This window comes from Schistocerca serialis, chromosome 12, assembly GCF_023864345.2.
Source record: "Schistocerca serialis cubense isolate TAMUIC-IGC-003099 chromosome 12, iqSchSeri2.2, whole genome shotgun sequence".
NCBI classification, from domain to species: Eukaryota; Metazoa; Arthropoda; class Insecta; order Orthoptera; family Acrididae; genus Schistocerca; species Schistocerca serialis.
In genome coordinates, this window is record NC_064649.1 from 10659276 (window position 1) to 10687029 (window position 27754).

Genomic DNA, 27754 nt, shown 5'->3' on the forward strand with positions numbered 1-27754 from the left:
GACACAGTTTGCACAGGTACAATACGGGACGACCGTGACTTTGTAACGACCAGTGGACAGAACACCGTGTGTGGAACGAACTCGGCACGCTAACTGAACTACAGGAAGTGGAGCATTCGAACACGTGTAAATAGGCACGTGGCCGCTGCAGGCATCTTAACGGCCGAGCACACGACAACTCTCGGCACGAGTACGAGGCTACGTCCACAGTGTTTTAACACTGCACCTGCTGCTTACAAGTAAACAGCTCTGTCAGTGGTTCTGCCCACCCTCCGTGAACAGTTTCTGAACTACTCTGCCATTACACGGGTGCCAGCTCGTCGGTCTCCGTCAGGACTTCTGCTGGCGGGAATACTGGAGTCTGCAAACTTGTTCCCGAAACTCGTGAATCAATCTGTTTCTGTACAGTTAGGGAGGAATGAAAAACATTAAGCAACTTTAAATAACAGAGTCACAATGTGGCACACAGAAAGTGGTTATCGCTGATGTCAGCACCTCACAGGAGTATCAGCTGCGGAATTTTGAAAGTTTGTGCAGTATGTCTTACTTTGGTATGATTTGCAAAAACACACAACTGTTGTTCTCCAGAGTGTCCTGTAAACCACACCAGCACAGTGTCTGCATTGGAGCCATTTCAAGAATAGGACGTAATCGAGAGGTCAGTTTGTGCACAAAATCCAGCACCGGCAACACTTTCACAGTTGTGGATGGCTATAGAGGCAGCACGGCTCAACATTTCTGCTGAGGACTTATTGTGTTCGTGCCATATTAAACTGCTGCACTACCACTCAAAACAAGATCCGACACAGTATTAGATAGTATCCCTCGACCCTGTCACCTCAGTGTACAATGTGTGGACATTCATCCACAGACTCTGTATTTGAGTTCTGTTCCAACATCGATAACAGACAGTTTTTGTGGCACTCGACACTTCTGTCCGTAGTCCCTCATTCCCTCGCCCCGGGACACGAAAGGCGGCAACACTCGGCACACTGACGTGCGGTCGGTGGCCAGCTCGAAAGACACCAGTCACGGTTACTACGCCCCTCCTCCCTACGGGTACGGCATGGACAGCTCGCCGTGCAATTGGTATCTGCGGTGTGGATGCCAGCCGAGTATACCGCACGGAGCGTAGACTCGTGTGGAAAAGACCTGTGAATGACAAACGGTTCACACGAGATGAGAACAGAAGCTTTATAAATGTGATACTACAGAATAATGCTGAAGATTAGGTGGGTATATCGAATAAGTGTAATGAGGAGGTACTGAATTTATGGTAGAACTTGTCCGAAAGAAGAGATCGGTTGTAGGACACACTCTGAGATGTGAAGCGATCACCAATTTGGTAGTGGAAGGAAGTGCAGGGGGTAAAAACTACAGAGGGAGAAAGAAGCTAGACTGCAGTAAGCAGGTTGAAATTGATGTAGGTTGAAATAGCTATTCAGAAATGAAGAGACTCACACGGGATCGACTCGCACGAAGAGCTGCACGAAACCAGTCTTCAGGCCGGAGACCACGACATTATGACCACTTGACACTTCATTTAGTTTCATTTTCTCCTCTCCTTTTAGGTACTTAAGTTTTTTTTGTCAACGAGTAGAAATAAATAATAATCGGACAAATACAATGTCGAAGACGGCACCGCTTTTCGTAGCTACTTAACTTTCCGTGCCACGTACTGACCTTCGGCTCCGAGTGTGCGACCTGGGCGAGGCGCTGGTGGGCGTCGGCCGCGTACAGGCACTCGGCACCGGCCCGCTCCCTCGCCAATACCACCAGGTTGTTGGCGGCCGTCTCGCGCTTCTCCTTCTCGGTGCTCGTATCACACACGTAGTTCATCATCTGCGACACCTGGAATATTGTCGGAACGTGACTAAATATCTGCCTGCCAGGACCCTGGGGTAAAACAGTTCAAATCCTGGTGGTGGAAAAAAAATTTCACTGCCAGTGTTTGGGCTGCAAGAGGTAGAGAAGCAGTGGCATAGAGTGCCTGATCATCTGGCTTTGCATCAGTTTCCTGGTTTAAATACTGAACCTTCCTGCAGTGTCTCATGAAGTGAGGGCAGGTGATACTGTTAGTGGTGATCCACCCGTCCGATGGGGGAAATAAACTCAGCAGCCCCCTCGGTGCTATTAGCAAGGGGGAGGCTATGTTCCAGCAATGGGTTTCACCATCATCATCATCCAACACAAACATTACATTACATTGTGCGCGCGTTCACACACACACACAATACAAAAATTTGGCAAATGAAGCAGGCAAAAGGGAATACAAACATCTAAAAAAAAAGACACTGCCAGGAAGTGCGAAATGGCTACGCAGCTAAGGCTGGACGACAAATATAAGGATTTAGAAGCATGTACCACTAGGGGAAACATGGATACTGGATACATATAGCAAAAAAATATTACATGAGATCTCATTTTTTAGGCGTTTGTATTCCCTTTCGCCTGCTTCATTTGCCAAATTTTTATATTTTTTCCTTCCCTCTATTAAATTCCATATCTCCTGTGATATCCGAGGATTTCTATAGGCCTTACCTATTTAATCCTCCGCTGCCTTCACTATCCCATCTCTCAAAATTACCCATTGACCTTGTACTGTATTCCTTTCTCCTGTTCTAGTAAATCACAGCCCAGTGCTCCCTCTGAACTCTCAATGACCTTTCATCCTTTCGACTCATAGAGATCCCACCTCCTTAATTTCCTACCTTTTTCAGGTGCTGATGACTGAGCAGTTGCGCGACTGCTATGGTCACAGGTTCGAATCCTGCCTCGGGCATGGATGTGTGTGATGTCCTTAGGTTAGTTAGGTTTAAGCAGTTCTAAGTTCTAGGGGACTGAGGACCACAGATGTTAAGTCCCATAGTGCTCAGAGCCATTTGAACTGAGCAGTTGATCGCCCCACAAACCAATCATCATCATCATCATCTTCCTGCCTTTTCAAAGTTTCTTCAGTATTGATCTACAGTTCACAACCAATTAATTGTGGTCAGTGTCCACATCTGCTCCTGCAAACGTCTTACAATTTAAAATTTGGCTGCAAAATCTCTGGCCTGCCATCATATAACCAATTTGAAAACTCTTTCTGTTTTTTTTTTTTTTTTTTTTTTTTTTTAAAAAAAAAATCACAAAACATTTCAAGGGCAGATGTGGCTTCTTACCATAATTTATTGGTTGTGTACTGCAGATTAAAACTTAAGAAACTTCAAAAAGGTGCGAAATTAATAAAAGTAGAGCATGATAAATTGAAAATACCAGTGGCTGTTGAGAACTTCAAATGAGGTACTAGCAAATGAATGATTGAAACATGGGAAAAGAATGCAATAAAGATGAATGCATAGCTTTGAGAGGTGAAAGTGAAAGCAGCAGAGGATGATGTTACGGGAGATATGATGATGTGAAAAGAATATGACAGAGCAATGAACAATCTAAGTAGATTCACTGCATCTAAGTGCGTTCCCTCAGTAACATTGCGATAAGAAACTTACACAAAAACAATATTCCATGCTCAGCACTCACAGTGCATGACTTTTGGACACATTGTGCATGAAACAGAAAGCAAATACAGTTGGTAACTCTGCTATGTGTTCCCATGCAAACAGAATTTTCACTGTAAATCCAGATTTATTTTAAACAGACACACATCTCACTGAATGTAAAGTTTAATAAGCTGTCCTTCTGCTTAGAGTAGTGATGCCACCAATGACACTAGTTTTTAGAAATGAAGGTGGTGGTCTACTTGGAAAGTCAAAGTTTGTCTGTGAATTGTGAAGCCAATGAATGTGCCACGGCAGTAATTTGTTTTTTCTTTATTGCCCCCCCCCCCCCCCACCTTAGTTATATTTGTGTCCCCAACGAAAATCTCAATTTTTCCCACTGTGGTCTGATTTTCAACTTCTGTTTGAAATGTTACCAACCAGGAAGTCCCTGCCCAAAATCCCCTCTTTCCCACAGAGATCCTGATACTTTGATTGTTAAAGTGTGCAAAATTGTATGAAGTAACCATATTGGTTACACAGTGCTGCTGAATAGTTGCCTTGCTGAAAGAGTCACTGGTCAAAGCTGATGCACTGTAACGCATTTTCATTACTTCCTGTGTTAGCGTCATTAACATAATATGTGCAAAATTACCTTGTTGTTAGTTTGAGCGTTTTCTCTGAGCCGGTCCTGTACAATGCGGTGCAACCTCTCCAGGACTGGGGTCAGAGCTTTATTCCCCGGGTCCACTGTATGTGCCTGTCGTGCATCCTTGTATGCCTCCTCAAACCGTCCCAATGCTTCATATGCCTGGCAGCGTCGGAAAAGGGCCTGTGATCAGTAAGACACACATTAACCAGTTTACATACGTAACATACATTTCAGTATTTATGCCTCAATGTACACCCTGCAGACACCTCTCATATTGTATGACACAATATTTGCAAAAATACAGGAGACACACCAAGCAAAAACAGTTTCTAAAGCATAGTTATAATATAAGTTCCCAGTGACAGATGTCAAGGTTCTTAAAGTGGTGCCAGTAACTTGTAAAACGGAATTATGGTTTGAATTGAATGTTCTGAGAAGACTGAGGCTATTATGGCTGCAACACTTGTCAAGTTGGAAAAGTGTAGGGAGGAAAATGAACCATTACCTATTGAAATTGGTCTGAAACAGTTTGAATAACATTTTATATGAAGAACAGGAAGAAAACTTGATGAGGTGACAGACTGACCTGTAATGAAACCCAAAGCTGAGATTAGTTTAGAATGGGATAACTTGGCTGTGAGGTGGTGAAGTCAACGAATCTCAAAACTATTTTCATGTTCACTTCCAATAATTCACTGCATGGTTACCAAACGCAGCATGCAATGGAGGGTGCAGGTTCACCGAAACTGTTTTTTGGCCGACAACAGGAATCTGAACTACAGGACAGGAATCTGCAACCATACCTTCTGTATAAAAACCAATTGTCTCAATTGCTGTGACCACACACAATAGGAGTTAACTGCGGATGTTTAGTGTATGCTCATGTGATTAGTTTCCAGGCTGTGAATGTAATCTAAGATTAAAATGTGATTGCAGTATCATACACAATAAGAAGATGGTACAACTCTATGTGTACCCCAGCAGCATACACAGCCTATCTGTATCATTAGCCACACATTCTATTTTACTCACAAATGTTTTTTATTAAAACTAATCGTACAAAGGTACGAGAAAAAATGAAACCATGATTTTGTTGAAAGCAACATTACTATAGCAATTAGAAGAAGTCAACAAAAATGGTACAAACCTAAAAAAGAGGGCGGCCAAACATAAATATTTTTAGGCTTCCCATGATCACAAACATGGTACAAGGTAAACACGTTTGCTACCAATCAAACACTGTTTACACTGGATTAGGTAAAGAGGTGCACTAAACAGTCAATGGTGCTGACAAAAGAACCTGAGTTGCAGAGTGGAGCATTGTTATGTCCAGGACTATTACAGTACCGCAAGAGAAGACTTAATAATAGTGCTGACTGATGACCTTCTATTAAGTTTTCCCCTATAGATTTTTGACTGACTTACCTTGGGATCGTTGGGGGTAATTTCGAGTGATGCTGTGCAGTCATCCATCGCCTCTCTGAACATTTCTTTTTTCAGGTGGACTGCAGCCCTGTTCTTGTAATAGACAGCTTTGTCGGGACTTTCTCCTTTTATTAAATTGATGGCTCGAGTGTAACAATTGATTGCTTTATCCCACTCGCCTTCCTTGAAAGCGGCATTGCCTTCTTCCTTCAGCTGGTTCGCCTGCTTCTCGTCTTCCGCGCTATTTTTCTTTTCTGTCGCCGGTAGATTCGTCATTTTGAAGATTCCGTTTCAACACACAAGCAATGACTGTTTTCTGCGATCGACGCTTCGGGCACGCTAGAATATTCTGGCTCCAAACACGCTTCTGTTCTATTTTTGAACACTTAAATTGAGCATCCTCGGATCTACGGCGTCTTCATAACACGGCACGTACAACACTTAGCTTGTTCTGGAGACATATAAACCACGATAAACTAATTAGAGAAACGCATATTAATGTCGGGGAATATTTTTTAACGTATGTCAACACAACACTGTAAATATCCAGGGCAAAATAAACACTTACTAAGCTCTGCACCCTAATGCAATCACACCTGGGCCCTGACACTTGGATCCAGCAGCCAACGTTGTCAAATGTGTGTTATTATTAGGTATGTGTTGATTGTATCAAATTGTAATGCTAAATGAGATACTCATCTGCAGTACTTGTTATTTTACGTATTTACAAGCCGATTAAGATGGTTGACAGTAGCACACATTTTTAAATTACTTGTTTTGATATCTAGTATGTTTTGATATCTAGTGTCGCTATGTTGGTACTGTAGGTATTCTCTTGTTATGTCAACATGCTGCGAGCAAGGTACAAACTACAAACGTATAATTTGCACTAGTTTGTTGCCTCAAGTGGGTTGTATCGTTTGGATGGAGATATAAATTGTGAATACAGTTGCGCAATAATGGGAGATAAAGTAGAAGGCGTCGATACCTGCGATGAATTTTTCGCGACAAATCCCAAGCCATCCGATTATGATAAACAATCGAAACGAATGAAAGACTTCTGTCAGCACCACACCAATTTGAAAACAAAAATTGTTTTGATCACGGTACGGGAACTGGCCAATATTGACACTGATAGTATTTGTCGTAGTGTTTGCTCAGATAAACTTTTATTTTGCAGTCTGGAGGTACAACGGTGCCGCTGGAACAAAATACCGTCCGATTTGTTGACAATTTTAGCGCCGGCACTAGAGGGGCATCGTCTGCTGAATACTTTCTGAAAAGCGGATATGCTGTTATTTTCTTGTACAGGTTGTGTAGCATCATAACTTGCTAATTCAAAGATCAAATTTTTTTCTCCGGCAGTTTCAAGTGCAACAGTTTTTATTTTGTTCTGTTTAGGTCAGGCTCCTTGGAACCATTTACTCGACATTTCCCAGGACATACCTTACTTGATGCACTAGACATTTCTTACGAAGGAGAAAACACAAATATAGCAGGTTAGTTGATTGACTTCGCATCCGTGATAGTGATCTGCAACGTTTTTAAGCCGTTCTTTTTTACCTACAGGAACAATGCTCAGACAAACTGAAAACCATGGGAGACTGTAACAAAGAACAGTTGTTGTAGACGTTTTCGTATGTGTGAGACATACAAAAACTTCTCAGGCTAAATTATTTTTCCTACTCCATGATTCATTGTGATGTGTTATCCACCGTCATACTACACAAGTTACATATCTCAGTTTATTGAAGTGTGCATTGCAAGTTGTCCAGTGTTAATATAAATGACGTAACAAGTAGGAAAGTGTATAACAGAAGTGTCCTGTGAAATGGCACCGCCATTAAGACACAGTAACACAATTATATTTTAAGAGCCGGTTGCAAATCAATGTCCGCCATTCCTGCTTAATGCTCACTGCAGTTTCCCCAGATATCTTCAGACAGATGTAATGTTTTCCTCAAAAGAGCCATACTGATTTTCTGCCCCATTCTTACCCAGATTAACTAGTGCCCGACAGTAGTAACTTTAATGTACATAGTTGTGATTTCATACTAGCACATAAAGTTAGAGATACATTCATCTTATTGGCTACCAGGAATACTGTCAGTCCATAATAAATTCCGACATTTCCGTTTGCTTATGTTGTTGATTATATTTTAGTGCAAATATACAATCAGCTTTCGTACAACTGTTTTAGCCTCCAGTTCACACCATTTCCTTTGATTTTTTAAAATTTTAAGTGTGTTTATTGTCTGTAGTATTATTATGTATCAGTAAGTGTCTCAGTGTAAACAGTCAGTAATGAATACAGGTTTCTGACTCACTATAATTAGTTTCTGAATGTGTTACGCAGTGCGTACGGAGGTCATACCAAAGCTGTTGCCAGTGCTGCAAGACTACCACAATGCAGTAGAGTCAAACAGATTTTTGGGAGTTCAGTTCAAAACCCTCTCTGACTACGCTTGGTTGGTCCACGCTGCATGTGATGCTGTACAACCTCTCGGCAACCGTGTAATGTTGTATATGGCTGCTGCTGTGGCTGACTTCTATGTTCCTGCGAAAGAGATGGTAAGGGTGAAAGATTTATGAAACAGTAAACTGGTCAAATGAGCTACTGATTCTTTCTTTTTGATGTTCCAATTTGCTGTAGCATATCATGAATATAATTCTTGTAATCAGATATAATTGATAGCATTCAGCACTTTACTTAAGAAATGTCAACAGTATTTATCAAGTTAAAAAATATTTGGACTACAGTTTCTAGTCACATTAGAATTGTACACTCCTGTCCTCATCACACACTGTTACCACGCAGTGATACGTCGGGCACAGCAGCTCACAACTAAGCCAGGATAAGTGTCAACTGAACACTCTTGAAGGCACAGCTGATGAAGGGGACATTGTCTGATTCACAGTAGCCGTGTGTACGAGACTGACGAAGAGAGAAGTGAATGATTTTAATATAAGAGAAGGACTCATAGTCCTGTGTATTTTATTTTGTGAATGATACAGAGCTGTTGTTTAAGTTTTAATAATATGTGTCAGGTGTTGACAACCTGATGAGGAGAGCAAGATCTATCAAAGTGCATTGTTGAATTGTTTAACATACGATTGAAGTGGTTAAATGCCACTAGTTATTATTGATAAAGTATAACATTCTTTACCTCACATCTGAAAAATTTGTACGGTTGAATTATTGTAATACCATCACTGCTCTTGTGTATGCCCTTCTGTGCTGTACTGGAGTAGGCACTATAATGCCCCTTTAATAGGTGCCACAGTTGTATATCTGTAAAGAATCATTGTCTTTTGTTGATCAGGTTAGATAAAGTTCACTGTCTGTTCCACAGACTTACACTGACGGAATCCTGGAGGGTGTGGGACATGCCTGCAAAACTAAAATACGTAATACATATTTACAAAAGAACTTAGTGCTTTTGTTTCTTGCACAGGTAGTTTGTGGGAATAGTTAATATGATAATCACCAGTGTTCAAACATACAGCAAACAATGATACTCCTACGGAAATAGCAGCACGGGATGGGAGGGAACACCAGATACAATCAATGTTTGTGCCTGGGGTCGTTATTCAGCATAGACTGTGATCGGCAGCCGTTGAGAGAAGGGGGTGCAACCAGGTGAAGAATGTGGTGCACATTGGAACAAATGATTCCTGTTGTCTGGGCTCTGAGATCACATGTGGGCCATTCCAGAGACTAGTAGAGAAAGTGTTTCAGCTAAGCTCACAATCTGGAGCATTGTCCCCAGAAGTTATCGTGCTCCCACAGTTCTAAGTTGAGGACTGGACTAAAGACTTCAAAAGTTTGCAGCAAGCTAGGTTGCGACAACCTTGAGTAGGCTGGGTGTGCACTACACATCAGAGGCTGAGGCTGATATTCTGACTCTCTCTCTCTCTCTCTCTCTCTCTCTCTCTCTCTCTCTCTCTCTGTGTGTGTGTGTGTGTGTGTGTGTGTGTGTGTGTGTGTGTGTGTGTGTGTGTTTTATGATGAACCTTATGCATTTCTTACTTTTATGTATTCGTTTTCTTTAAAGACAAAGAGAAAAGGTGAAGCAGTAACCCAGCATAGAGACGGTGGCTACTGTCATGTATTTTTTATTTTCAAATGTTAAAAACGTAGATGTTTTTCCTTTTCCTCTGTAGCAGGAAGGACTTGCTCTCTGCTAGTGAACGGAGGTAGCCATTTTGGGCGATGTGAATAAGTGAAGAGTATGTATTTTCTGTGTGCATCGAACAGAAGAATATAGTATCATTTTATTAACTAAAAAATTGTATGAGTTATTATTTCAAGTAGTAATGTAATAAAGAGAACTGAAGCCCACCTGTGTACTTCGGAAAATTTACGAAGATCCAATTAACGTAAGACGGACACGGTCAAGATTTTGTAGGTGAATGCGGCGATTGGACATAATACAGGGTGATTCAAAAAGAATACCACAACTTTAAAAATGTGTATTTAATGAAAGAAACATAATATAACCTTCTGTTATACATCATTACAAAGAGTATTTAAAAAGGTTTTTTTTCACTCAAAAACAAGTTCAGAGATGTTCAATATGGCCCCCTCCAGACACTCGAGCAATATCAACCCGATACTCCAACTCGTTCCACACTCTCTGTAGCATATCAGGCGTAACAGTTTGGATAGCTGCTGTTATTTCTCGTTTCAAATCATCAATGGTGGCTGGGAGAGGTGGCCGAAACACCATATCCCTAACATACCCCCATAAGAAAAAATCGCAGGGGGTAATATCAGGGCTTCTTGGAGGCCAGTGATGAAGTGCTCTGTCACGGGCTGCCTGGCGGCCGATCCATCGCCTCGGGTAGTTGACGTTCAGGTACCAATGTGGTGGCGCTCCATCCTGCTGAAATATGAATTGTTGTGCTTCTTGTTCGAGCTGAGGGAACAGCCAATTCTCTATCATCTCCAGATACTGTAGTCCAGTTACAGTAGCACCTTCGAAGAAAAAGGGACCAAAAACTTTATTGGCTGAAATGGCACAGAAAACGTTCATCTTAGGTGAGTCACGTTCATACTGAGTTGTTTCCCGCGGATTCTCAGTGCCCCATATACAGACATTGTGACGGTTGACTTTCCCGTTAGTGTGGAAAGTTGCTTCATCACTAAACACAATCTTTGAAACGAAAGATTCATCTGTTTCAATTTGAGCAAGGATAAAATCACAGAAATCGATTCTTTTAATCTTATCAGCTGCAGACAGTGCTTGAACCAATTTCAGACGATAAGGTTTCATAACTAACCTTTTTCGTAGGACTCTCCATACAGTTGATTGTGGAATTTGCAGCTCTCTGCTAGCTCTGCGAGTCGATTTTCCTGGGCTGCGAACAAATGCTTGCTGGATGTGTGCTACATTTTCATCACTCGTTCTCGGCCATCCAGAACTTTTCCCTTTGCACAAACACCCATTCTCTGTAAACTGTTTATACCAATGTTTAATACACCACCTATCAGGAGGTTTAACACCATACTTCGTTCGAAATGCACGCTGAACAACTGTCGTCGATTCACTTCTGCCGTACTCAATAACACAAAAAGCTTTCTGTTGAGCGGTCGCCATCTTAGCATCAACTGACTCTGACGCCTAGTCAACAGCGCCTCAAGCGAACAAATGTACAACTAAATGAAACTTTATAGCTCCCTTAATTCGCCGACAGATAGTGCTTAGCTCTGCCTTTTGTCGTTGCAGAGTTTTAAATTCCTAAAGTTGTGGTATTCTTTTTGAATCACCCTGTATTATTAATTGATGAGCGCAAATATACCACAAGAGAAAGACTATATCATTTATATGAAACTAACATAAAAGGATACCTTACCCATTTCCAGGCATAGCCCAGCTTATTGTGCTTGTCCGAGTGCCGAAAAAATAATCTCATTAATTCAATATATCTAAAAAGTTACACACTCTAGTTTTTATTATAATATATATTTTTTTGTATTTGAGTGTGTGAGATGGGAGGTGAGGGGGTGGGGGGGGGGGGGGGTGCACCTAAGAGGTTTTTTTTTTTTTTTTTTTTTAGATTAGGCAACTCTGTCCAGTGCTGATAACAATAGGTGTAGGTGACGGGGCAGTGTGAGAATGCCCTCTACGATCAAGTGTGTCAAAATCCTAATGGTTAACTGCTAAAAAACCCACAACAAAGTGCCAGGGCTGTGGAGTTCATATTATACTAGGATAAAAGGTACATGAAGCTGTTGAATTGGTAGCAGAGAGATTTTTGGGGAAAATTTAAGTATAGATCAAAATGATAGGGTAATGGTAAACGGAGGTGTATTTTTTGGCCAACAATCAACTGGAAAAAAAATTCTGTTTCTTAAGTGGTCTGCGAAACATTATTAAATGCATTCTCTGAGCACTATCTAGAACAAGTGGTTCATAAGTGCTCTCTTGATGGAAATATATTGGATTTCTTCTTCTCTTCCTGTTCCTTTGACCCATATCGGCACCGGGCTGGGATGGTTGTTTACAGATTTGACGTGCTTAATTTAAGGGATGGTGATATGCATCCTCCTGTTGCCACCCCAACTGTCTTATGTGTAGTGTTATTCATATAAAATTGAGCAAAAGTTTTCGAATCGTGAACTGAGATGGGACTTGAGAAGCAGCTCAGTATTCACATAGTGGGATGTGGGAAACCACCTACACTACACATCCAGGTCACTGGCACACCAGCTGTCACCGTTAGTCCGCCAGACAGATTCAGTCCGGGGCTGGCGCACCTAACCATCCCAGAAACAGCTATACTGGCGGGTATGAAAATCTGTTGGCTTTATTAGCAGTTATTAGGCTCTTCTCATAGAAACTACGGAATGGTGGGTGTGACTGTGAGGCAATTGTAGCGACGATGGGTACATTAACACAAAGGACAACTAAAGCAAGTAGAAGGACACATATTTTCAGCAAACTCTGTAAAAAGGCAGCAGTGTTGTATCCCAGTAAGGAACTCATAAAAGTTAGCTCTTAAGAGGATCATATAGAAAAAAATATGGCTCACATTTAAAAGAACAATTTATTGTAGAAAAAGGACCCTCCATGGTATGCAGTCACTTTAAATAAACAGAGACTGTAGCATAAGTGTAAAACAGAGGAAATATTGAATGAAACATGTTTGGCTGTCAAGAGGGCAATGTGTGAAGCCCTCAGTGAGTACTGTAACAGAATATTTTTGAACAAATCTCACACAGTCCAAAGAAATTCTGGTCATACATGAAGGCTGTTGGTGGTACCAAAGTTAGTGTCCAGATACTCACAGATGAGACAGGGAGTGAAATTGAGGCTAGCAGAGAAAATGCAGAAATGCTGAATTCTGTGTCCAATTATACCTTTACAATTGAAAATCGAGGGGTATTGTCCCAATTTTTGTCTCACACCACTGCAAATATGAGTGGTGTAGATATTAGTGTCAGTGGTGTTGAGAAATAGTTGAAATCGTTAAGATTAAACAAAGATCCAGGACACAGTGCAATCCTGTCAGATTCTTTACCAGATTTGCAGCTGAGTTAGTCCCCTTACAGCCATAATCTACACTACTGGCCAATAAAATTGCTACACCACGAAGATGACGTGCTACAGACATGAAATTTAACCGACAGGAAGAAGATGCTGTGATATGCAAATGATTAGCTTTTCAGAGCATTCACACAAGGTTGGCGCTGGTGGCGACACCTACAACGTGCTGACATGAGGAAAGTTTCCAACCGATTTCTCATACACAAACAGCAGTTGACCGGCATTGCGTGGTGAAACATTGTTGTGATGCCTCGTGTAAGGAGGATAAATGCGTACCATCATGTTTCCAACTTTGATAAACGTCGGATTGTAGCCTATCGCCATTGCGGTTTATCGTATTGTGACATTGCTGCTCGCGTTGGTCGAGATCCAATGACTGTTAGCAGAATATGGAGTAGGTGGGTTCAGGAGGATAATATGGAATGCCATGCTGGATCCCAACGGCCACGTATCACTAGCAATTGAGATGACAGGCATCTTATCCGCATGGCTGTAAGTGATCGTGCAACCACGTCTCGATCCCTGAGTCAACAGATGGGGATGTTTGCAAGACAACAACCATCTGCACAAACAGTTCAATGACATGTGCAGCAGCATGGGCTATCAGCTCGGAGACCACAGCTGCGGTTACCCTTGACGCTGCATCACAGACAGGAGTGCCTGCGATGGTGTACTCAATGACGAACCTGGGTGCACGAATGGCAAAACGTCATTTTTTTTCCTTCCTTGTGAAGTTTCAAGAACCAGTAGTACGAGAAGAATCTGGAGGTAATTCTTCAGTTGTCAACATATTGCTCCTGTAGGGACCATTGAGATGAAATTAGACTAATTACAGACTGTACAGACACATTTAAGCAATCATTCTTACCACACTTCAAATGAGCTTGCTAACGTGCTACATATCCTCTGCCGTGCACTCCTCTGTAGTTTGCAGAGTACGGATGTAGGTGTACTGCACAAGGAATAATTCTCCTAGAGAATAGCATGCAAACTTTTCCCAAACGATAATGCTGGTGCTCTACACTCATTTTGCACAGTGTGGTTCTCACCGAACATGCTGCACCCACGTGTACCAGTGAGCCAGAAAATGTGATCCGTCACACATTAACAAGTGGCAGCAGTGCAGATTCAGATCAATCTAACCAATTGTGACTTTTCCATCACAACATTGCCACTGTCATAGGCACAGACAGCTTCTGTCTGCTTGTAAGCACCACACCACAGTGTTGCGGGCTGATTGCTCCCATTTTATTTGGTGGTTGGGAGCTCTGATAGTGTCAGTGGGGTGGGGTCATTTTCAGTCTGTCGACAGAAGAATTTACGTACCTGCCAGTTCGAGACAGAAGCAGTGAAGTCCACATTTAACAGTGCTCTCTTCAGCAGCTGTCCACACTATTGGCAGATGCACACAATGTGCTGACGGTTGCAGTGCAGAAGCAGGAGGAGGTCTGGCTTTGTGAGTGCCTGAAGTTTATCTTTCATTAATGACTTTCGGAACATGAAAAATGTACGGGTGGATGGATGAGTATACCTTATAGACAACCAGATTCAATCTGTGGCAGCCCCTTACAGTGTGACTGCATAATACCAGTTTATGCCTATTCGGTATATTCTGGAGAGCTGCTATTATAGTCATTTCCCTCTCCGTTTGATGGGAACTCTATCAAGTAGTTTCTTTGAGATGGCTCACAACTTTTTTAGAGCCTTAATTTTAATGACAGCATTGTGATTGCATTAACATGCTGATTACATTTTTTGATTCAATTGAAGTTGCATAGTTTACTTTATAAGCCAATAATATAATTCATCCTCTGCATGTACGTTGACTTCTCAAGACAATTTGTATTGACATCTGTATAACGTGTGTCCCAGAAACAAAGATCAATTCTCTGAAAGAAAACAGAACAGGTTATTTAAGAAAAAAAGAGTTGCCAGACATATGCTTTACTTCAAATAAAAATGCACATGTATGTTTCAATATTTTGAAATGCTTTACTTTGTTACTTATTTTCATGTATAAGGTGTTATTTATTTGCCATTTTACAAACATGCAGCGGTTAGTAATATATTTCCAGTAGCTCAAAAAACATCATTAACTGCCCACAATAAATTTACAGAAGTTCACAATTGATTTTAAACAGTTTGCTTCAAATTTCCAAATGCCCTACAATCAACTTCAGTGCACTTTTTTACTGTCAGAACATGTTGTATTGCTTGTTGTAGTGCAGTCATGGACCACATAATGACTGGTGTTAACCTATGCTAAAATCAAGTTATTGTGCACTGTCTCCAAAATCAAGATGGTTTCTGGATGTTTGCCATATGTGAGTAAGTGCAAAGCTGTTGTGGGCTTGTTGTAGGACTCTGTTAGATAATGAGAACACAACATTTCTTTACATACTGTTCAACTCCTCATTCACATGAAGCATTCATTAATCAGTCCTCCAGTTTCAAACAATGTGTTAAAATTAAAAACTGTTTACTCGAAGTTACAAAGTTTCAAATTGGGTATAATTTTACAAAGGGCTGTCAGTGCTCTTAGCTTAAAGCGTATGTTGGTAATGCCTTCCCGAGTGGTGATGGAAATGTAAGTTGGTGGAAGGGCTTGGAAATGTAAGTTGGTGGAAGGGCTGATTTGTGTAGCCAATAAGAATGATGTTTGGGTTTCAGATGTGGGCAAAACAAATACTGCATTTTTCACAACATCCATTAGCATTCTACTTGTTTGCACAATGAACTTTAAGTTTTACAGAGATACACAGATACATAAAAAAGATTTAGCACAAGTGGTATCATTATAACCTGGATATGTGACGTGTCTATGGGGAGGGGAACAATATTTTATTTTTATCACACACAGGTTTCGCTTCCTTTTATTTAAGAAAGGTTATGTGTTAAAAGGTACTAATGAAATTTCATAAATAAAAGGAAGTGAAACATGTGATAAAAACAAACAGCCTTTTATGCAGTTATATGGATGGAGCACATCTCCAACAAAATAAAAATATAGGAACAACAAAGGAATTATGGAAAACATAAAAATAATAAGACCATTATTTTATTGAAAATAACCATCACGCTAGGGCTTGTACACTGCTGCTGCACTCTTCATGATATGCATAAATAAATCCTGCTTTTGAGAGTACTGTTTGTGCCACATGAACAAGTAACTGTCAGAAAGTTTTTTGCACTGTCTGATGTGGTGAAGAGATGTCCTTGTGGCTGACCGGGTGCCATCAGTACTATTAGCGTGTGCACGTGTTTCGAGATCCTTAAATGTCACTTTATGGTACACTGTAAAATGCTCAAATCCTTCTTCATTCAAGCATTTGTACGACCTAAAACAGTTGGAAAGACGGTCGTTCCTGGAAAGATGTACTCCTTGATGACACTGAAGCAGCACCTTCTTCGTATGTCTGGGAACAACTTTGGAAAAACATTTGTGGGTTTCTCTTTGGATTCCCCCCCCCCTCCCTCCCCCCCTCCCCCAATCTGCTGTATTTTCCTCTTCCAGACATAGCCTCATTGATCTCAAGACTGACTCCATTGCCACTGAGTTTCTCACTTTTGTTGAAGCACATTTCACTACATAGGCCTACTTCTATACTTCTATGAAGAAGCATTTCCAGTCCACTGTTGTCTTCTCAGATAATTGTAGTTCACTGGCAGTAAAAATGTGTGTGCACCTTTTGACCCAGAGATAAGTTAACTGTAGAATTTTTACAATACTTTACTTGCTTCCCTGAAACCACGAATTTTTTCTAATGCAGCAACTAACTCTGCGATGAGTCTGTTTGCAGCTCCACTGTATGCCATCTGTACTTTTTGTACAAGAAGTAAGGGTCACGTTCCCACCACACTTTGGAGACTTTCTAGACTGGCTATAAAACCGTGCAACATACACCAGTTTACTACAGTGCCTTCATGTTCCATAAAGATGAGGTTCCTGTAGCAAACTCATTCAGAGGCCATATGAGAAACCGCAGTGGAGTCAAATTGAATTGTTCACTCAAAAGAGGCTGAAGTCATCTGTTTTTGTATTTCTCATAGGTTACTTACAAGAATACCAAATGCAGCATTAATGTCTACAGTTGTGTTATAAGGTGATGAGAGACAGACTCATGTCAGAAAATTAAAAGGTACTCTCTCTAGAAATAAATATGCCCGAGTAAATTTTTCTTTTGGTTAGGGCGAAATATCCCCCATTATGCAAACCCACCCCATTTTGATATGGTCCAATCAGAAGAATCTGTGCACTACAAGATAAACTTTGAATGGAACCTACGTTAGTATCTATTTATTGGTACCAATATTGTTACAGGTTGAGACACATTGCTCTTGCATAGACGCTGGGAGACACTACATGTCAGTCAGACAGCATAACAAGTTTTCCAACTTCCACATTCATTGGCTTTGCAACCTCACAGTCAGACTGTTGCCTTCCAATCTGACCTAGGCCTCAGTCTGTGCTATAGGTCAGTCTGCCACCACAACTAATTTTTCTGCTTTCACATTCATTGGCTTCACCAACACAAAGCCAAACTGTTGCCTTCCAACCTAACCTAGACCTCGAGCTACACTATGGGTGAGTCTGTCACCACAACCAGTTTTTCTTGCTTTCACAACCAAAATGTCTCATTCCCACCTAATCTAGACATCACTAGGCTACAGGTTGTAATAGAAATACTAATAAGCTGTAACATCAAAAAATAAAGAAAGGGTCATATACACAATGCTTGTAATTCATCTTTCATCGCAATGAAAATTCACTATTGTATACAATTTACTTCTGATCAGAATGTCACAAAACAAAAATAGCTGTAATTTAGACGTATCTCATACCAAGTCCAACATAAAAAACACCGCACTGCATATATACAATGATAACAGATTATTTTATTTTTTTTAAAGCCTTCAGATGCCATTTTCTTTATTTCCTGTACGATTGTACAATTTCGGCCTTAGGCCTTTTTTCAAGTATTTCATAGATGATTTTTTGGTAGCAGATTTTGTCATATATGTCGTTGCTCCTGTGACATCATGTTATGCTCATAAATTAGTTAGAGGTTTCACGCTATTTTAGGAGCACGTTACTTTTGAGCAGTTGTTCAAGAAATCATTCAAAAAATTCATCACAGCTGCGGACCCTATCACACTGAAAATTATAAGATAACAGAAGGACCAAAATGCAGCAGAAGTAAAAAAATTAATAATGAGTCTTCTATAAAATGTGAATTGTTTGTAACAGTTCATCATCAACACACCATTCCACGATGAATTATTAATAATATTACACCATATAAAGTGCTATATATATGAATAATAGAAATGAAAGTATACCATAATTGCAGAAGCTGAAGAACGGGCCGTCTACACAACACAAAATTGTGAAGGTTTTCATGGACACTTTGTTTACAAACTGCCTGTTGGCCTCTGTCTTGGGTTCTTCGGCCAACATTTTTCTGATCTGTTGCCAGCATGAGGGGCTGGTATTGTCAACGCTTCACCCTCCATTACTGGTGGTGGACTGGAGGTGAGCTTGTGTCCGCATATGTATGTGACGCACAAATGCCCAAGGGCTTCTCCGCAGTCATTTCTGGTGCAGTTCTCCTCTTGGTGCCTGCAACAGTCATTCAACGGGGATCCTTGAGGCTTTCTTCTTTCTTGTTGAAGCTATTCTCATGTTTGTGTATTTCTATAGCTTCTGTGGACAACCGGGTGCGATATCTCGTATCTACAACCGAACAGGTAAAACAAAGCCACAGCACGTCATATGTGAAATGCGACACCTAGAAAATTCACAAGCTATATTAGAAGTATAACAGAATCGAATACTCGGCAAAGTGACACGTTGGAAAAAGAAATGTCAGGTACGGTCTATCTGCCGTACATTCCCTGAGCGATGGAAAGAATTGGCTGTATATTGCACAAACACCGCGTAAAGACTATTTAAGTACTGAAAAAGAAGATCGAAGAGTGTCTCAAATCGGCAAAGAAGAAAAGGGATCCACTTGCAATGTTGGGAATATACCACATACGCACGTGAGGAAAAGTTTGCCGGAGTGACTGGACAGTCAACCAATACCAGGATCATAGAATATAACGGAATATAAGTGACACTGCAAGTTAAGTCAGGTGGAGAAATGGGCCACGGCATAGCGTGCACTGTGTGAGGCTGACCACATAGTAAAATTCGCCGACACGGAAGTTCTAGTTGTAGAGAAGAGATATCACACCCACTCATTCAGAGAAGCTATGGATATGCACAAACATGAGAATAGCTTCAACAAGATTGAAAGAAGCCTCGAGGTAAACAGATCCTGGATTCCCGTGTAGCAACAAACTAATGTTGCAGGTAGCAAGAGGAGAACTGCACGGAAAATGACCACGGAAAAGCCCTCGGACGTTGGCACACCAGGTACATATAGTCTGTGGCTTGAGCTTGGCTCCGGTCCACCACTAGCAAATTAGGGTGAAGCTTTGACAATGCCAGCCACTCTTGCTGGTGAAACGTCAGAAAATCATCAGACAGACGTCGGCTGAAGAACCCGAGACAGAAGCCGACAGGCTACACGACGTATGGAATTTGTTTCTCATCGGAAAAAGAATTCACTATACTTGCCGTCAGACTGTCACAAAACAAATTTCTGTAATTTAGACAGGCTCAGTAATAACTGCTTCAACATGAGAAATGCCAAACTCCCTATATACATCTATAATAGAAATGCCAAAGTGCAGCATAAGTAGAAAATTAATAAAAGGCCAGCTGTAAAACACGAATAATCCATTGCTGTCTGTCACCAGCACAACATTCCACATTTAAGAAAAAAAATCTTTAGTGAAATTTCATCATACAAATTGCTAGATATGTCAATAATAGAAACGTCAGTATGCTGCTATAGTAAACATTTTAAAAAAGGACCATCTATACAACGTGAATAACTCTTGTGTGTCCGTCACCACAAATGAAATTTCGTATTCCAATTTGTATTTACATCAGAAACATAGATATCCGGCCAAAACACGAGCAAAAATAAATCAATTCATTTGTATTTTCTCATTTTCTGGCTAACTCATTAGCTCTACAAATGCTTGTATCCAGTCGGCTGCCATCAAAGATACAAGCACAGGCGTTGCCAACATTTGTGCTATACCGTGAATGAGAGAAGCGCGTGGATGGCCCGAAGTAAAGTTCAGCCTCAAATTGTTCTCAAATAGCAACAGGAGCATTCCCTTGCTAGAAATTGTAAATGCTCACTGTATTTGCGTGTTCTGCATTAGTGAAAATGTGTTAATTTTTAGTGATAACTTGTGCAATGAAATGTCTACTCAGTGCTTCATTTTGCTCTTATAATCATTATACCAATCTTTGCACTTCACTGAAAGCTTATCTTGCAAATATTTGGAGTAGCTCGTATGTCAACATTAAATTCTTTGCTTCAGGTGCCCATTTTTTTACTTGCTGGAATATTCATTTTAAATAAGTAACAGCTCCAGTTGCATTAAGTATATTTCGTATCATGACTGTTTGCAGTCTGCTCTAAAGAAAAAGTAACGTTCTTGCCTGCTTACTTTGTCCAGTACGATTATCATCTTGGATACAGGATACTATTATTTATTTAAATTATGGTACTAATAGAAGGTGTGGGTACCTTGAGTCACATATGAGGGACACACCAGACAAAATAATGTTGCCTTTTCCTCCTGTGACATTGTTTTTTTCAACATTCTTATAATTTTACAGAGAGAAGGAAAATACCTTTTAGTGGATTTACAGAGAAATTTATTGGAATATAATTTTGATTTGCAGCCCGAACATAAAATTCAGTCATCTGGTGGCAGTCCTAAAATCCAGCTACGCGTAGCCCCAAAGATTCTGAGAGAGGTGGCAACAAAGTGGGCGGTGAGCACCTACATAATCTCGTTCAAGCTGGAAACCGACGAGGGGCTACTGGTGCCAAAGGCGAAGAATGCTCTGGAGAGGTACAAACACAAGGTGAGTCGATGCAGTGGAGCAGGGTGTACTGGTGAGAAGCTGACTCTATTGCTTCTTTGATGACTAAACTGTGCTGCCTTAACTCACATTTGCACTGAACTTAAAACATGTTTCTGTTCATAATATTATTCCATTGAAGTCTGCTATATTTTGGCAGCAATGTTAATTTTTCACATCCCCGTCTTCTCTAGTGACAAACATTCCTACATATGTATTTGGAGCGTCTGCTACGCTGAACTGGTACCAAAGTTAATGGTAATTAATAATACTTGACGAAATAAGCGGACCGAGAAGCGTAGTTATCTTCCACAGACAGTAACGTACTGTAGAAGACGTGGTGAGAATGACAGGCTGTGTGAGCTGCATTTGGAAGATGGTTCTAGTTTTTGCAACTTCACTAGGATGTTGCTGTTTCATTCTGAAATTCTAATGAATGTTATGGAGCCAATTTTTTTAAAAGAAAGACACAAACTTCAGAAAAGCAGTTCCTGTGAAGCAAAGACTTGCTGTTACTCTTCATTTTTTGGCAAGTGCAGATTCCAGTGAAAGCCTTGCATATGTATTCCATATTTCCAAGCCAACCATATCTCATATAGTTCCTGTAGTGTGTGAGCTTTGGTTGAACAAATATGTGAAGGTAATTCAGTTTTCTTCCTATCTTCAATTTTTCATTTCTCGTGTCTGTGCTTAAATATAAAACACCTGTTTTACTATCCACACCACTATTACTGGTTCCAAGTAGTGCAGTGATTTTCTGTAGATAATAACGCACGACTTGAGTATTTTTGTAAATGGGACTTCATACATTCCCGAGGCACTCTTCTGGTCCGTAGTGTGTGACAAGTTCCTATATTTTATTTCTCGTCCACTCCATTTTCAAATAGGAACACACGACGCAGTGTAAGATGACGTGCGACACTACACACAATAGCAGAAATGAACACTAGCACTGCGTAGCAGCATTTAGTAGTAGCAGACCGGGAGTGATATTCCTTCGATCTGTACTGACGCGGCCGCGGGACGCCATTTTCGTGGTCGCAGCACGTTGGAAATGTCGATAGCCCAGTAGTAGCTGCAAACGTTGCAGAACGTGTTTCAAACTCAGTGTAAATGGGCCTTTGAGCTATCAGAATGTCATTAGTGGTGTACGTTTTTAAATGTAGTGTAACTGAACAGATAAAGAAATCTACTCAACAGACTGTGGCAGGAGCAAACACATACAAAAGTTGAGGAAGTATGCGAGCTTTTGGAACCGTGGGTCCTTCTGATAGACAAGTTGAAGTTGAAGGAAGTTGGATGAAGAAAAAGGAGTGGTGAAGTTTAGGAAATTGGGAGAGGTATGGTAAAGTGACCCAGAACCCCGAGGTCAGGGAAACTTACCGGGCAGGAAGCTGTAATAATAGGTAGCAACAGTCATTTTTTTTTTTTCCTCTAGTGTTGTAGGTATGAATATCACTGTTCTTCTCAAACTGTGATGGATTATTTATGATGAATTTCATCAGCAAATCTGTGTGTTGTGGCAGTGCAGTTGAGATGCCCATCTCCTTGAAGAGGTTCCTACATGACAACTGCTGGGGAACACCACACATTGTTTGCACTGCTCACTTTTGTGCAGTGAATTGTTCCTTCCTGAGTGATGAGTTACCCCAGAAAACTATTCCATAAGACATTACTCAATGGAAATATGCAAAATATTTCAGCAGGTTGATTCATTTGTTTCCAGGACCAGCTATTATACAAAGAGCAAACATACCTGAACTTCTTGTTTATCTTTTTCTGCACACAGGCAGCTGATGATGTTATCTGAAATCTGTTAAGTTATATAAATGCTTAGTATGAAATATTATGTAAAAAAAATCAGCTGAGCAATTAAGTAATGTGAGCACATTACCACGAATGATAATATGTATTAGACACCAGTCATCGTATTACTATGTATGCTGATGACATCTCTGGGGTTTGCTGGGCACGTAGTAATGATTGCCTAGAAAAAGCCCAAACACATTTTGAAAAAGAAAACCTGAGTGTCAATATTAACAAAACTAATTTAATTTATTTTAAGACAAGTGGCTCAAATAAAAATACTGTTGTAAATGAGGACATTCAGGAAAATACCCGTTCAGAATGTAAATTTCTGGGGATATATATAGATGACAGACTTTCGTGGAATCAGCAAATACATCATGTCTGTGGTAAAATAACATCTAGTCTGTATTTACTTAGGAGATTAGTTCAATATCTAGATATTGAAGCAATAAAAATAGCGTATTTTGGGTTGGTGTATCCCCATCTATCTTATGGAATTGTATTGTGGGGTGGGTGTAGCCAATACTATATAAGAAGGGTATTTGTATTGCAGAAAAGAGTAATAAGAACTATGGCAAAAGTAAGACCCAGAACTTCATGCAAAAACCTGTTTATTAATTTTAATATTATGACTATCTATGCAGTATATATGTTTCAATCAACATTATTAGTGAAAAAAGACAAAAAAGTGACAAACAGGAATATGGAAATCCATGATTACGATACAAGACACAAATCAGAATTTCATATGGTGAGTAGAAGATTGAATCTAACAACAAATACCCCATTCATTAAGGGAGCAATATTTTATAATTCTCTGCCAAACAACCTGAAACAGCTGTCTGGTAGAATTTTTAAAAGTGAGATAAAAAATGGCTTATATTGAAGTGCCCATATAGTATGGTGCTGACATGATTTGACCTCAGCAATGCTATGTTAAATATACTTAAATGATCTTTTACTTAATAGCATGTAATCTATATATATTGTGTATCAATAATCTAAATGTAATTATTGTAACATTGCCCATGCATGTTAAATACATCTTTCGAGCTGTAAGATAAATAAATAAATAATTTTCCCACGTGGAATGTTTCCCTCTATTATATTATTATAAATAAATAAATTAGTATACTTCAGAGAAGCATACTGCAATAGCTCCTTCTGCCTATTAATGTAAAATTTGAGTGGTGCTCGTACTGGAAGGCTCTACTTTTTGATGAAATCTGTGGAACAATATTGTGTGTAAGAACGGTACAGGTTATTTATGATGATTAAAATTGTGTTTTCCCTGAGTTTCAAGAAGAGTATTTCTTTGCAGTTACTATATTACCCCTACTACAGGACAATTACATAAAGAAACTGCTTGAAAGTTCAGATACCTTTTATAATGCACTTATATACGAGATAAGGAAAGGATAAATACTTTATTTCAGTTCCTGTAATAATGTGTGACATCACCAACAACTTTAATCTTAGCACAGTTCAGAGCACCTTTAACCCATACGGACACAGACTCTGATTAGTTTACTTTACAATGGTTCCTCATCCTGAGAACGGACAGCATTGTAGACGTATAATAAGATGTACTACGATCCCTGTTGTACACTTCACATATCTTAAATGTGCGATAAGCAATAACTTCTCAGCTGTTAAATGACCCGAGCCCTGATACAGTCTCCACATTGTTTCAGATGGTGATTGGAAATATTCTGAACACCAGAAAGTACAGAGTGCTGATTATAACACCAGACAGTGAAAAGGAAATACTACTCTCACCAGAGGAGCAGTCGGCCGGTGTCGAGATAGAGAGCAAGATAGTGGCCGTGCTCGCGGATAAGCATAGCGCACACATCGAATCTGCGGCTAGCAGTTGATGTAATATGCAGTTATTAGATGCAGTCTAGGGGAATTTTGGTGTCATTTGTAATGTGCCTAGTTTTTGTAAGAATGATGTATTTTGGATAAAACATTGCCTACAAAATAAATCAGAATGTTTCATAATGTTAAAAAACTGGAAAAATTACAAGCTATTTTTTGCTATGGCGTACCTGTTGGTTAGCATACAAATGTTTACCTGATGTATTATTGTATTGTATTGTATATTTATTGGTTCTGTGCATCATACATTGTACAGGGGTACATAGTGGTATAGGACAAGTCCAAAAATTGCAATAAATTTTGAACAGAAACTGTTGTATGGTTTACAGGATGTAGCAATATAAGCCTAACATATGGGAAAAACAGTCCACAAATACACAAATAAATTTTACACACACACACACACACACACACACACACACACACACAGGTATGACAGCTTACACATTTGTAGAATACACAAATAAATTTATACATACACATTTCTTATTTTGGCCTTAGTTGTATAAACTATACAACTACAATATTGTAGAACAAAAGCAAACTGGTGCTTTTCATTTATTATTATAATGTTGTTCTACCAAGAACCGACGGAAGATTCTGTTAATATAAACTATTTAAAGTTTTTCACATATTTACATAGTAGATAAAAATCCATCACCACTTGAGGAGCTATTCTGTAGTAGGTAGTCGCTGACTGCAGTTCTGAATTTTTGCGAGCTAGTTGTTGCCTTAATTTTTTAGGTATTTTGTTGTAGAGTTCTTTTTCTGTTTGCAGGGGCTCCTTTTTGTTTTAGTACCGTATGTGCAAACTGCACATGTAAATCGTAGTTATTCCTTGTGTTGTATGAATGGATATTTTGGTTTTTTGGAGCAATCTTGCTGTTGTCATCTATTATTTTCTTTGTGAACATTGTAGTTTCTAAGATATATAATCACGGTAATGGAAGAATATGAAGCGTTTTAAATGAATGTGCGAAGATTGATGTGCTGTGCCTTCCATGGCTCTTCTTATTCTTCTCCTCCTCCTCCTCCTCCTCCTCCTCCTCCTCCCCAAATCAGACCATATCTTAGTAGCGATTCTGCTCGGGCATACTACACATTTTTTATGCCTTGCATTGATATGCATCCAGCAAAAATTTTGATACTGTAACAAATGGTATAGTAAATGAGTTTTGCTATTTGGGGAGCAAAATAACTGATGATGGTCGAAGTAGAGAGGATATAAAATGTAGACTGACAATGGCAAGGAAGGCGTTTTTGAAGAAGAGAAATTTGTTAACATTGAGTATAGATTTAGGTGTCGGGAAGTCTTTTCTTAATGTATTTGTATGGAGTGTAGCCATGTATGGAAGCGAAACGTGGACAATAAATAGTTTAGACAAAAAGAGAATAGAAGCTCTCGAAATGTGGTGCTACAGAAGAATGCTGAAGATTAGATGGGTAGATCACATAACTAATGAGGAGGTATTGAATAGAATTGGATAGAAGAGAAATTTGTGCCACAACTTGACTAGAATAAGGGATCGGTTGGTAGAGCATATTCTGAGGCATGAAGGGATCATCAATTTAGTATTGGAGGGCAGCGTGGAGGGTAAAAATCGTTGAGGCAGACCAAGAGATGAACACACTAAGCAGATTCAGAAGGATGTAGCTTGCAGTAAGTACTGGGAGATGAAGAAGTTTGTACAGGATGGAGTAGCATGGAGAGCTGCATCAAACCAGTCTCTGGACTGAAGACAACAACAACAAACAACAAATGGTATATAATTTTCTACATAGTTGTGTGTGGTTCTCAAAACTAGACATAATTGTCTCAATGGGAATTCCGCGATCGTTCATTAATAAAATATGGCGTTTCAGTATAGCAATCGAAGACTGAAATGCCATATTTTATTGTGTGTGGTTCTGCCATCTTAGGCCATCTCAGATCCCGACTCCTAGAAATTTGGTGTTATTCCCGGTTTCAAGTCTTTTGTCTGAAAGTTCTGTGGTTGCAGCTAGAGGCTGTTTGTTCTGTGCTGTGTGTAATTGCATATTGGTTGTTTTCTGTGTGTATTATTAAGTTGTTCATTGCAAACCCTTCTGCTGTATGTGAAGTGCTCATTTTTATTTCATTTTGGAGCTCTAGTGGGGTCTGTCTGTTGATAAGAATATTTGTATCATCAGCATAATTAATGCACTTATAGTTAGGGTCGGATGGTTTCAAGTAATTTACAAACAGCAAGAACAAGCTTGGACCCAGAATGGAACTCTGTGGCACATTGTATTTATCACAGTGCTTTTCTAGGTGATAGGAAATTAAATTTTCGCCTTGTTGTCTGTTTTGTAGGTATGACTTTACCCATTCGTAGGCTGGGCCTCTGACACTTGTATTTTCTAGCTTTCTTAGCAATAGACAGTGGTTAATGACATAAAAGGCTTTTGAAAGATCCAAGAATATTGCTGCTACGTGCTCTTTTTTGTCTAACACGTTCATAGGTTCCTTTAGGAAATCGGTAATAGCACACACACACACACACACACACACACACACACACACACACACCTGCAGTCTCGGGCAACTGAAATCACACTGCAAGCAGCAGCACCAGTGCATGATGGCATGATGGGAGTGGTGAATGGGTGGGGGTAAGGAGGAGGCTGGGGTGGGGAGGGGGATGGATAGTATGTGGGCAGATGGTGAAGTGCTGCAGGTTAGACAGAGGGCAGGGGAGATGTGAGGAGTAGCGGAAAAGGAGAGAAGTAAAAAGACTGGGTGTGGTGGTGATACGATGGCTGTGTAGTGCTGGAATGGGAACAGGAAGGGGGCTGGATGGGTGAGGACAATGACTACTGAAAGTTGAGGGCAGAAGGGTTACGGGAACATAGGATGTATTGCAGGAAAAGTTCCCACCTGTGCAATTCAGAAAAGCTGGTGTTGGTGGGAAGGATCCGTATGAAGGGTATCACGCTTCGCAGCGTG

At 40.1% G+C, this 27754-nt stretch overlaps 2 protein-coding genes across 3 annotated transcripts in view; one reads left to right on the plus strand and one right to left on the minus strand.

The window, feature by feature from the left end:
- LOC126428145 (protein unc-45 homolog B) overlaps positions 1–6172 on the minus strand; it is a 99473-nt gene extending 93301 nt beyond the window's left edge. The window contains exons 1-4 of one of the 2 annotated variants that reach the window (XM_050090054.1): positions 6125–6172; positions 5557–6007; positions 4135–4311; positions 1684–1851 (exon numbers count right to left, since the gene is read on the minus strand). In XM_050090054.1, coding sequence (XP_049946011.1) covers positions 1684–1851; positions 4135–4311; positions 5557–5832 — 621 coding nt within the window. In that variant the 5' untranslated portion in view covers positions 5833–6007; positions 6125–6172. Of the gene's footprint in view, positions 1–1683; positions 1852–4134; positions 4312–5556 lie in introns of both variants that reach the window. The other variant, XM_050090053.1, reaches the window with a different exon arrangement.
- Positions 6173–6424: 252 nt separating this feature from the next.
- LOC126428112 (phosphopantothenate--cysteine ligase) lies at positions 6425–25100 on the plus strand. Its single transcript, XM_050090016.1, has 6 exons — positions 6425–6662; positions 6737–6867; positions 6958–7055; positions 7913–8127; positions 20917–21102; positions 24603–25100. Exons 1-6 carry the CDS (start codon positions 6516–6518, stop codon positions 24783–24785), a joined length of 960 nt encoding a protein of 319 aa, XP_049945973.1. The 5' UTR covers positions 6425–6515; the 3' UTR covers positions 24786–25100.
- Positions 25101–27754: the final 2654 nt, after the last annotated feature.